Source organism: Anolis sagrei, chromosome 2 (genome assembly GCF_037176765.1).
Source record: "Anolis sagrei isolate rAnoSag1 chromosome 2, rAnoSag1.mat, whole genome shotgun sequence".
NCBI lineage: Eukaryota > Metazoa > Chordata > Lepidosauria > Squamata > Dactyloidae > Anolis > Anolis sagrei.
Window position 1 is genome coordinate 104752773 of NC_090022.1, and position 13236 is coordinate 104766008.

Genomic DNA, 13236 nt, shown 5'->3' on the forward strand with positions numbered 1-13236 from the left:
CTCATAAAAGGGGAAAAGCTGGTTCATGTGTTTCCTTGCTTCTGCTGGAAATGCAGCTATTTGTACATTTTTAAGGAAGCACTGTTTTAATTACTAGATTGTTGGGTTTAATGTAATCTCAGTCCATTTGACAGTGAGCAGAGGACAAAATAATCAAGCTATTTTACTATCTCTTAGAAAGAGAAAACTGTTATTAATGACTGTTATTATTGTGGCCTCAAGCCCCTTGCAACATAAACAACAGAGTCTTATGGTGCCTTACAGACTAGCAATTGGATTTTTGTGGAATGACAAACTGAAGTATAGCCCACAAAAACTTACTCCTCAAAAGCCTTTTTACTATTTACAAAGGTTGATTAAAGCCGATATCCTCTATTATTCCTTTCATTTTGACAGCAAATATTTCAAGATGCCATTTCAGAAAAAAAAGTTGTTTCATCTGTGATCACAGTAGTTATGAATAGGCAACTCCTGTACTACATTAGTTGGAGCTGGTTGGTCTTTCCACCAGCACAAATCATGGGATGCTACTGCTGTTCTTGTATCTTGTCATACACACATTATCCTGCCAAAAGGTACTTAAGGCAGTGTAATGGTGATTCAGGTAAAAGCAGAAGAAGAACTAAGATGCAGGAGGTGATAAAATGCCTGAGAGGTATTCTCTTTGGCAGTTTTGCATATAATTCAACATGGCAGAGAAGCATCTGACATGTAAAAGCTCTTACACACTAAATGCAAATTGGTGGCTACAAAAATGAATTTGTACCATGATGAATTGCTACAATTTCTCATATGCTTTCAAGCATGAGACTATGGGATGACAATTAAAGAATTTGTATGTCCTCTGTGTTGATAAGTGGCAAAGCAAGAGGAAAATCATCTCGTATGTCAGTCTGTATATAATGTGTTCAGTTCTATGCAAAGACTCAGTGCAGAACTAAAAGGAATGGGGAAACTAAGACTGGGCTAGCACCCCTAATATAATTTGGGGAGGCACAAAAGAGGAAGAAAATAGCTTAGTAAACATGAAGTAGGTCAGGAGAAATGGCTTACTTTTTTTTTTTTTTGGAATGGGCTTACAATGATACTGAGTAGCTGATGGCTGATATCAATAAGGAGCAACCATGCATGGTAACAAAGAAGATGATGCCCCCACTGTCTTTTGTAACTACCTGCAATCATCTATCTCATATGGCGACTTTCTTCCCTGCCAAATGTAAAACATTTCTTCCAAGACCAGGTGAAACCTCTTCCCTGCCAAAAACAAGAAGTTTTTATTGTTTGCTTCGATTCGGTCTCTAAATGGGACCCCCTTTCCCCATCAGTCTTGCTGGGTGACTGAAAGCCTACTGTTACCATAGAAATGGCAAACTTAGAAAAATGCAGAACGTGCTAAAGTTGGAAAAAATATGGTATCATTTTTTTCATTTTGCATTTAGTTGGAAGTAATGTTTTAATGTCCCACAGATTTGTAATGACTCCTTTTGGCATTACCAATGAACAGTAAGCTGTATCAATGCCAAACTAATGGATACATTTGGCATATATTTAAAAATGATCAACTGTATATCTTACAATGAATGTACTTTGTGTGTTAGGTCATATCATGGACTTAATTTATGTTGTAATAGAGCCTGTAAGTAACGTTGCGAGCAGTAGTATGGGTGCCAGAAGGGGGGAAAGGGGTACTTGTGAGTAGGAGTCAGATGAGGAACAGTAAAGAAAAAGGATCCGGGATATACTTATGGCACCTACCGATGAAGACTCATTCGAAGGGTTCTTGGGAGACGAAGGGTCAATGAGTGAGGGAGAGGAAGAAGATACAATGGATGGGAATAAGGGAACAAAGAGGGTTACACGGGAGCAAGAATCGGATGAGGAGCGACAGAGGAAGAGGATCCGGGATATACTTACTGCCCCCACAGATGAAGAATCATTTGTGGGTTTCTCTGGAAGTGATGGGTCTGGGAGTGATGAAGATGGGGATGACACATTGGACTGGACTAAGATAAAAAAGGTACAAGATGTATGTGCGGAGCCGACGTCTAGTGACACATTTATGGGGTTCTCTGATAATGAGGATTGGCAACCAGGAAATACATCTGAGTCTTGGGGGGATCTAAGTCTTGAAAGAAAATGGAGAAATTTGAGGGATGGGAGTAGGAGTTCACGTGTGGAATCAAGAACAGCTGCAAGAGATAATGATGGGGCAGAGATCAGCTCATCTTCTGATGATGTGTAAATAAAAGTAGGCTCTGAAATGGGGAATCTTCGCAGAAGGCAAGGTGTTGGTTTATGTCCATGCGTTGGGTTCTTGTCGCTGCCTGTCTCGTGTTGGCACTGGGTCCTGGTTCTACAGGTTACTGCTTTCATTCATGTGTACTTCGACTCGGCTTGGATTCTTGTGAGTGTGGATTTCCCCTTCTTTGACTTCAGACCAGTTTGACCGTTGCTACCTACGTGGACTTTGGAACTTTGCTACCTTGGAATTCGGCTTGCTTCAACCTCAGACTTTGTTTCTTCACTGCAGTTCTTTTGTTTGTTAACCAGTTGCCCGCTGTGCTAATTTGTGTGACTTTCAGAGCGTTTTGTGTTAATCCAGTTCTTTTCTCCGGATAATCCGGATTATTGCTTCAGTTTCCTTTTCGCACCAGAACCGATTGTTGCCTTTATGTTTTGACCAGAGACACTGAATTAAGTGTCTCTGAGTCTTTTTTCTTTCTTTAATAAACTCTATTTTGGAACTAAATCTGAGTCTGGTCCTTTAAGGCGTCTGTGTCCCAACAATTTATGTTGTAGTAGAGCCTGCAAATAACGTTGCAAGCAGTAGTATGGGTAACAGAAGGGGGGAAAGGGTTACTTGCGAGGAGGAGTCAGATGAGGAACAACAGAGGAAAAGAATTCGGGATATACTTATGGCACCTACAGGTGAGGACTCATTTGAAGGGTTCCCTTGGGATGAAGGGTCAATGAGTGAAGGAGAGGAGGGAGACACAATGGATGGGAATAGAGGAAGAAAGAGGGTTACTCGGGAGCAGGAATCAGATGAGGAGCGACAAAGGAAGAGGATCCGGAATATACTTACAGCACCTACGGATGAGGAATCATTTGAGGGTTTCTCTGGGGATGATAGGTCACAGAGTGGGGAAAACGCGGATGACACTGTGGATTGGACTAAGGTAAAGGAAGTGCAAGCTATTTGTGTGGAGCCAACATCTAGTGATACATTTATGGGATTCTTTGTAAGTGAAGATTGGCAACCAGGGAATACAGCTGACTCTTGGGGGGATATAAGTCTTGACAGGAGATGGAGAAGATGGAGGGATGGGAGTGGGTCCTCACGTGAAGAGTTGGGAGCAGCTGCAAGGGATCATCATGGGGCGGTGGTCAGTTCATCTTCTGATGATGATGATGTGTAATAAAAGTGGGTTCAGAAATGTGGAATCTTTGCAGAAGTCAAGGTGTTGGTATACGTTCGTGCATTGGGTACTGTTTGGACTTGTCGCTGCCTGTTCTTGTTCGACATTGGGTTTGGGATCTGCAGGTTGCTGCTCCTGTTCGTGTGTGCTTTCGACTCGGATTGGATTCTCCTGAGTGTGGATTTCCCCCTTCCTTGACCTTGGACCGGCTTGACTACGACACTGCTTTGGACTTTGGAACTTTGCTACTTTGGATTCCTCTTGCTACGACCCTGGACTTCATTTGACTACGCTTTCCTCCCTGAGGCTCCTCTGATTTGTTAACCATTTGCATGTTGTGCCTTTTGTGTGACTTCAGAGTACTGTGTTTGTTTCGGTTCTTTTGTCCGGAAAATCCAGATTATACTCTTGTTTGCTCTTTTGAACCAGGACTGGTTTTACCTTTGAGTTTTGACCAGAGACATTGAGTTAAGTGCCTCTGAGTCTTTTTCCTTTGCTTTAATAAACTCTGTTTTGGAACGAACTCTGAGTGTGGCCCTTTAAGCCGTCTGTGAGTCCAACAATTTACAAGTTTGTTTGTTAAGATATATATCTTTGAGAAAGCTCCACTATGAGAAGGAAAATGGATTAATCATAGGGAATAGCCACTCTCCTTGTTTGGCCTTCAGTACTGTAAGGATATGATTATTGAATTTCACAGTTCAATTCCTTCCTCAATTCTTGAACTGTGTAGCCTCAAAACAAGTGTTTACTTACTCGAGATGTCTAGTCCAGCTGCTTTCTCTCATCATCAATAATAATACAGGTCCATCTCACAGGACTATTATAATTATCTGAATTATAATATAAATGAAGTCCTGCTGACTATCCAAATGTGGTGCATACATGCTGGTACATTACACTTCATAGAATGTGTTTCTTCCCTTGATATTACTAATGGTCCTCTACTCTTCACATAATTGAAGTTCTATTCATTTATCTTTAATATTATGTCTTGTGTAGAAACTATAAATGCAATGGAACAAGCGACAATGATTCCTCTTTATAGCATACATATTAGAAACCTCAAATTTTAAGATTATATACCTCAAGGGTGACTTTCATGTATTTTTCAAAAGGGCACACTGTAGTCAAAATCACTTTCAGTTATACACAGAATCATAAGAGTTTGAAGTCCAAACCTCTGCAATGTAGGAATATACAATCAAAGTAATTTCAACATATGATCATCCAGGCTCTGTTTAAAAATCTCCAGCGAAGGGGATGTCACAACAGTCCAAGGCAGTACATCCCACTTTGACTGGAGCAGCTCAGTACTTCATGGCCGCCATGACGACCATGGGGCTCTCACAAGTTATATCTGGACCCACTCATCAGGCTGGACATATACTCGACCTAGTTTTTGTGGCGGATACCGGAATGATCAGAGTGGAAGAACAAAACATCCTTCCTTTGCGATGGTCTGATCACTATCTGATCAGTTTTAGACTTTCTGTGACCCTTAACCTCTGCAGGGGTGGAGGACAAATTAAGATGGTCCGCCCCAGGAGACTGATGGATCCGGATGGTTTCCTGAGGAATCTTGGGGTTCTTCCTGGCATGGAGCCTGGCGATCCTGTCGACGCCTTGGTTGATCTCTATAACAGGGAGATGACCAGGGCGATAGATACGATCGCTCCCGAACGCCCCATCTCGTTGCGTCGAGACAGGCCATCTCCCTGGTTCACCGAGTAGTTGACCATGTTGAAACACACGAGAAGGGGGCTAGAGCGCAAATGGAGGAAATCTCGGGACGTGTCTGACCAAGCACGAGCTATTGCCTCTCTTAGGGCGTATACCGCCAGGGAATCTTTCATGACTACCCATATAGCGTCTGCAACAAATAGATCATTGGAGTTGTTTCAGTTTGTCGGGGAACTCCTTCACCCACCGGTGGTGGAGGAGACCTTCGATGACCCAGCAACACGGTGTCGCGAGTTCGCACACCATTTTGCAGACAAAGTTGCTCAGATACGTCTTGAGCTGGACTCCAATTTCATCACAGTTCCAGGAGAGGTGATTGAGGCATCTGCTTGTCCAACTTTGTGGGATTCTTTTAGGCTTGTTCTTCGTGAGACCATGGAGGAGGTCCTTGGCGCTGTGAGGGCAACCACGTCGGCTCTACACCCTTGCCTGTCTTGGCTAATTAAATTGGACAGGGAGGGGTTGGTAGATTGGTTTGTGCTGATCATTAATGCATTGTTGGAGCAGGGGATTTTTCCATCTCAATCGAAACAAGCTGTGGTTTGGCCACTTCTTAAAAAGCCTTCCCTTGACTCCACGGTGCTGAACAACTTCAGACCAATCTCCAACCTCCCTTTCTTGGGCAAGGTGCTGGAGCGGGTGGTCGCCTCCCAGCTCCAGGGTTTTCTGGATGACATCAATATCTAGATCAGTCACAGTCTGGTTTCAGGCCTGGCCACGGCACCGAGACTGCCTTGGTCGCCTTGGTGGATGACCTCCGTAGAGAGCTGGACGGGGGGGAGTGTGACTCTGTTGGTTCTCTTGGATATCTCAGCGGCTTTCGATACCATCGATCATGGTATCCTTCTGGGACGACTCTCTGGGATCGTTCTTGGGGGCACGGTTCTGTCGTGGCTTCGGTCCTTCCTGGAGGGTCGATCCCAGATGCTGAAGCTGGGAGACGCCTGCTCGGACCCCTGGCCTTTGTGGGTTCCCGCAAGGCTCTATTCTGTCTCCCATGCTTTTTAACATCTACATGAAACTGCTGGGAGAAGTCATCCGGAGTTTTGGAGTTAGGTGCCATCTCTACGCAGAGGCCGCTCGAGTGCTGGACGAGTGCCTGGCTGCTGTGGCTATCTGGATGACGGAGAACAAGCTGAAGATCAATCCCAACAAGACAGAGGTCCTCCTGGTCAATCGTAAACTGGATCGGGGTATAGGGTGGCAACCTGTGCTGGATGGGGTTACACTCCCCCTGAAGTCACAGATCTGCAGCTTGGGAGTCCTCTTGGATTCATCACTTACGCTTGAGGCTCAGGCGTCGGCGGTGTCCGGGAGGGCTTTTGCACAACTAAGACTTGTGTGCCAGCTGCGACCGTACCTTGCAAAGGCTGATTTGGCCAGGGTGGTCCATGCCTTAGTCACCTCTAGGTTGGATTACTGTAATGCGCTCTATGTGGGGCTGCCCTTGAAAACGGCTTGGAAACTCCAACTGGTTCAACGGGCGGCGGCCAGGATGTTAACTGGCGCCCCTTACAGAGAGAGGTCATCCCTCCTGTTTAAGGAGCTCCATTGGCTGCCGTTTACCTACCGAGCCCAATTCAAGGTGCAGGTGCTTACCTACTAAGCCCTAAATGGTTTGGGACCTGCCTACCTGCGTGACTGCATCTCCGTATATGAACCCACGCTCTCCCTCCGTTCATCCGGAGAGGCCCTGCTCACGATTCCACCTGCGTAGCAGGCTCGTTTGGTGGGGACGAGGGTCAGGGCCTTCTCTGTTGTTGCCCCCCGACTTTGGAAACCCTCCCCAAAGACACTAGACTAACACCCACGGTGGCAGTCTTTAGGAAGAACTTGAAGACCTGGCTATTCCAATGTGCCTTTCCGGAACAGGATAACCTCCAGCACTACGTCCCAGAAGCACTTTATTAGAGCTTAAGACTCTCTGCAAATTGCACTTGCCCAGAATCCCAACATATCATCTCTTACACCCAGCATTTTAACTTGTACCCTTCATTGGCCCGGCCCTGGTTTTATTGCGTAATAGTGTAATGTTTTGTTGTTGCTATTGCTTATGTTTTTAATTTGCTTGTATTATATTGTTATTGTCTGTTGTTGTTATTTGAGGCTTTGGCCTTTGTAAGCCGCATCGAGTCCTTCGGGAGATGCTAGCGGGGTACAAATAAATAATAATAATAATAATAATAATAATGCTTCTTTACTGTTTATCTTTTGGGAGAAGACTAAAGCAAAGAAGATGTTGAGCAATTCTGCTTTTTCTATGTCACCTAATAGCATTTAACCACCATTTGTATACAGTGGTACTACCATTTCCTTGTTTCTTTTCTTTTTCTATAGACATAATTTCTCTAGCAGACTTGAGTCATTCTATGCTTTGGCTTTTCTAACTTTTCCCATATATATGCTGACTATTTGTTGAGTTCTTTTTTGTTATTTCTCCCTTTCCCCATTTCTTATACACATTCTTTTTAAATCTTAACTGAAAGAGGCACCATGGGGATCAGATATTTAAAATCTGATCCTCACAGCAGTGATGACCTGGTAAATGGACTGGAAGTGGTGCCATCCTTAGGACTCGTTGTAGCCTACTGGAGTTTGTTATACAGTGGAAAGTGAAAGGCAAGCATAGTCAGATGTACACTCCAGACTTCCAAAAAGCTGGCTTTAAGGGAAAAATGAGAATAATCACATGGTTAGGAATACTAAGAGAGAAAGGATTCCATGATGGATGGGAATTTCTGAAAAGCAAAATACTGGGGACACAATTTCATACAGTTCCAATGAGGGGGGGGGGGGGGGAGACAAGAAACCAGAATGGATGTCTAAATCTGATCCCTGTGGTGCCTCTTCTACCTTGTGGATCATGAAATTGATTGCAAAGCAAGTGAGGAATTATTTGAAAGGTTGTCTTCTAACAAATATCAGGATAGTTGAAATTATTACTACATCTCTTTTTCCTGAATGGGTCATCATCTGTTCCAGATTTCAGCAATATCTATTATATCTATTATATCATATTTGCTTTATTTACTAGTTCAAATTCCTCATGTTTGTTTCCAATGCTCTGTGCATTCGTGTAAATGCAAATAAGATGATAGGCCAACCCTCCAGCTACTTATTGAAGATTTTTGTTTTCCCCCACTATTAGGTTATTCTCTTGTTGAGCTAGTTATCTCCAGCCCTTACAAATATTATCTCCCTCCCCAGGGGACACAATTTAAAGCCATCTTCAGCATTAAAATCCAAATGTTTAAATCTCAAAGTAATAAAAAAAGTTATAAGCAACAGATTCATTAAGTGATCAGAATTTTTCATTTTACATCTATAAAATGGAAACAGTGATTTACCACAAACCGCAATGAGTCGCTGCACAGGCTGAGATATTAGTGGTATACAAGTGTACTAAATAAATAAATATATCTTGGCAAAAACCCTGACCATTATTAAATATTGCAATGTAATATGACCTCATGTATAAATCAAAGACAGGTTTGAAGATAAAACTATGGCTTTTGATATGACCCATCGATAACGCAAAAGATCATTCCACAGAAAGGGGAAAGTATCAAAAGGGGGGGGGGAGTGCCAGATATTTCCATTGACTTGTGGATATTTCAATCCAGTTTTTTTTTGGGGGGGGGGGTCATTTTTTAACAAAATTTTCTCAACTTATGTATGAGTTCATATGGCAGCTAATACACAAATATTTTCCACAAATGTGCTAACAAAACTTTCCTAGATCTTAGCATCTATTTTAACATCATACATGTTTAAACTTCCAGTCAAAAATATTCTTGTGCCCTAGATAGATAAGTATTTTATTTAAAATAAAATATAATGTATTGACCAAAGATTTTTCTGAATTATTGCTTTTGTGCAGCTTACCATAAAGTTAAGGGTGACCCTTACTGAAAGTTAATGTTGCTAACACTTTAGTTTTCAAGTAATGCTTTATGAGCTTAAAAAGTGCCATGTCAGTATGAATTTACCTTGTTTTTTAAAGAGGTTGCTGAGTACAATTTCCCTCATAGATTGCACTTTTTGCTTCTGCAGCTTTTCTGGTGGAATACAAGTGTAAAATTCATACAAGAGCTGGCTGCAAGTAAACATAAAATAATGAAATATGGGTCAGATTAGGTTGATGTGGCATTTAAAAAAAAAGAAATTCCTAGAACATGATGACAGAACAGTTAAATATGTAAGTGATAGTCATGCAGTTTTCCACAAATTTATGAGAACAGATGGCACCAAGTAGTTGTTACAAGAAATAAATATTATAAGGTAACGGGGGCCCCTTCCACACAGTTGAATAAAATCCCATATTATCTGCTTTGAACTAGAATATCTGGCAGTATGGACTCAGATAACACAGTTCAAAGGAGATATTGTGCAATTTTCTGCTTTGATATTCTGGAATATGGCTACATTAATTCTATAATGTAGATGTACCCTTAGTCTTCATAACAAGTGAGGTACAATAGATGCTTGTGAGGTGGCAACACATTAAGGTGAAGGTATACATGGAAGAAACCACACCATGGGGTGTGATTAGTAGTATTTTAGAATTTTGCTTTAATTAATAACTTTATTCCCTCTTCAATTTCCTATGAAAATGGGTGGGTGGGACTGGGACAGCCTTCTCATCTGCATCTGGAATTGACATAATAATTCTATCTTTGAGATGCAGTCAGAATTATAAAATAACAATGCAAAATAAATATGAGTACAACTTTTTCTTTTATATAGGTTGTATATATAATTCAAAGTGTTGATAAATATGAGTACAATTTTTTGTATATGTTTGTTTTCAACTAATAAATAACTGCCTTTTCTGATGAACTTATTCTAGATCCCATACAGATGCAGTTAATCACTTAAATATATAGTTTATGATAGTGATAAACAAATAGACCTTTGCAAATATTATTAATGTCTACATTATTCAAAATATATAACGATCATCATTCACTTAAGAATGTTGATTAAAAGGATTTCTAAACTAAACTTTTATTTTTAGCAACAGAAGGAGGCAAAGATTGAAATATTTAGCTAAAACATTAATAAGGTTCTGATTGTTAATCGTTCCAATATATTAATATAGAGAGATGTACATAAATAAATACTCATATGAATATGTGTACGGTATTCATTTATATCTCTTTTAATATACAAGAATATATCTATAGTATACATATATACACAGATACAAAATTAAATCCAGTCAATTACCCATGTTTTCATCCACCACAGCTCTTGAAATCTGTGAACTCTGTGTCATATGCAGAATAACTTGGCTTTGGTCCTATCACCATGGCAGGTGAAAGGATGAGTCTGCCTCAGGCTGCCTTGGGCTGCAAAATGTCTTGTACCATATCTAGCAACAGGGCTATGCTTTCTAAGCAGATTTCCTATGTAAGCTATATCACTTACTTTGTCCCTAAATCAGATAGGACTACAGCACTAGAGCTGAGGTTTGTGACAAAATGCACAATGGATAAACATAGTGAATATACTTGAATGGGCAAGTACCACTTTAATCCTAAAGAAACTGCAAGCAGCACATTCCTATCACCTCATCAAACAGGGTTAACTTTGCCCCTTGCTCCTCTTTGAGGACAGGTCCTCCCAAGCACTATCACATGATGCTAACTGTGGCCCCACCCCACTGATTGCTCAAGTGGAAAGGAAGTGACTGTCACAAGAAATTCGATGTGCAGATTTGACAAATGTGGATTTAAAATGATGTGTGGGAATAAATGGAAGAATGTAAGATGTATGGATGGAGTTAATAATTTTGGAAACACCAGTATAATATTAAGGCCTGCAATGACTAACTACCTGCTTGCGGCTTTGAGATTAAAACCTGTTAATGAGATCTGAAGAGTAAACTCTGATAAGAACTGGGACAGTGATAAAGGAAATGTTTGCAACCTTCCTTATGTTAAGAAGGAAGTCAACACAAGCCTTGTGTTTGTTAACACCAATCAAGAAGATCGACACTGAGATGGATCCAGGATGGAAGACGTCTATCATTCATTTACAACTTTGGGACTACATCAACAGAATATTGCTATAAAAGACTCAGTCTAATAATGCTCAAATTGTGACAGACAGAGATGCTGTTCACCCGCCATGCTCTGCTCCATGGGAAGGACAGAGATGGTGTATTCAGAGAGTGACAGATTTGCACGGGAGCAGTCTGGTCACTTTGGCCTTCTTTCTCAAGGGAAGAGGAAGATGTATGCTTTTGGAGTCTTGGATTTTGTGCAGGGAGTCAGGTTCTGCTGTATGGAAAACAGAGATCTGGTCCTTGGCATTGTGCTTAGGGAAAGAAGTTTTGGTATCTCAGCGTTTTGAAGTTTTGGCGTTATGGAAATTATGGAACTATTCATTGGCAGGCTGCAGGAAATCAGGGTCTGGCCTAACAGGTGCTTCTCCAAGTAGGGAGAAAAGGATATGGTAATATTTTGGATGCATGTGGATGAATGTGTGTACATGTGGTGTGAATGTTGAGTGAAAATGTAATTCCCTTTTGTTTGTTTGTTAACCAATGTAATTGTACATCCAATGTAGTTGCATAGAATCTGTATGTCTGTATGTCCAATGTCATTCTTTGTTTAAATGTTTTTCTGTAATCTGATATACCTTCTCACATAGGAAATTGCAATAAAAGAAACTATGCTTCAAAGTTATTGAAAAGTCATTCATGACACGACTGGTAACAACATGTTTTATGTAGCTCCAATGGAGCTACCTACATTTTTCAGCCCTTTCCTCCATCTGATGGGGGAAAGGGCAACATGGCAACATGCCTTGTCCCTATGCCTCTATGTAGGCAAAATGGAACAAGATAGGGGGAAGAGGGGTTCATCTTTATGATGAGGTCCCTAGATGTCATTGAATAGAGAGTCAGCTCACCTAAGTAATCTGATATCAAACACTGTTTCTACATCTTGGAGGACAGATGGAATATATTTCAAGGCAGCCACCTGAAAGAAGGAAAGAAAAATAAAATATCTACTGTTGTTTTGCATGGTTCACAAAAACAAGTAAACTAACTCACCGTTTAATTATGAGGAAGGGAAGAGAGAGAGAGAAAAGGCATGTAGTAGCAACTTTAAGACTAGCTGATTTTTATTTTAGCATGAGCTTTAATGGATAGGAACCCACTTCTCCAGATGACATTAGACTGACATTTTGTTTATGCGATGATGATTTATATTGTATTGATTGTTTTTTGATGTTTTATTTTATGGATGTTCTGTTTATCGATGTATTGCAGGCTTGGCCTCATGTAAGCCGCACCGAGTCCCTTGGGGAGATGGTAGCGGGGTACAAATAAAGTGTTATTATTATTATTATTATTATTAAAACATAATTTCACTTAGTATTGCATCTGACACTGAGAAATATGATCACAGAGGCATTCATCAGTGTCTCCAGCATCAACCATCATGAAATGAACATAGTACAGCTAAAATCTTATAAATACAGAAACTTTTTTTTAAAAAGCAAGCAGATAGGTAAAACAGTGTAAAATCTTTCTGGTACACCATGTTAGAAAAATGAAAGGCAGGGAAACCTTTCCCCGTGTCTATTCCAGTGATGCAGCAAAATTTATTTCTATGGTTTTACTCAGTATCATAACCTGGACTTAGCTTTATGATCAAAGTGGCCATCTGATCTTATTTATACTCAGTTCATGTACACACTGCAGTAGTATTTCCGTTTTAGTGTCTATCTTATCTAACATATGTGGCACCTTATCTTCCCCTGCTGCAGAACTCTGACTTAAAAGCAGCATTTCCCTTCGTTGTGGTTTCAACATCTCCTAGGATATTCTTGAAATATTCATTCCCAGTCCATAATTTATTAGATTTGGGCATGTCTGTTCTGTCTTCTAGAAAACGGAACCTTTAAAATCAGGACTGTGTGAGCCAGTAAGTATTGTATGAACCCCCAAAGCCCAAATGAAAATAGTTGTTTAAGGGACACTGCTAATCAAAGGACACAACTGGGTTGTTAAGCAAGGGGGAAAACTCAACTTTTGTTCTTATTAGTGAAGGAGATGAAG

At 40.8% G+C, this 13236-nt stretch overlaps 1 protein-coding gene across 1 annotated transcript in view; it reads right to left on the minus strand.

Moving 5' to 3' along the window:
* The window catches only part of DOCK2 (dedicator of cytokinesis 2), a 343321-nt gene that overhangs the window by 258067 nt on the left and 72018 nt on the right, over nucleotides 1-13236 (minus strand). Inside the window, exons 24-25 of the mRNA XM_060765022.2 lie at nucleotides 12081-12151; nucleotides 9152-9258 (exon numbers count right to left, since the gene is read on the minus strand). Of these exons, the coding sequence (XP_060621005.2) occupies nucleotides 9152-9258; nucleotides 12081-12151 (178 nt within the window). The remainder of the gene's footprint in view (nucleotides 1-9151; nucleotides 9259-12080; nucleotides 12152-13236) is intronic.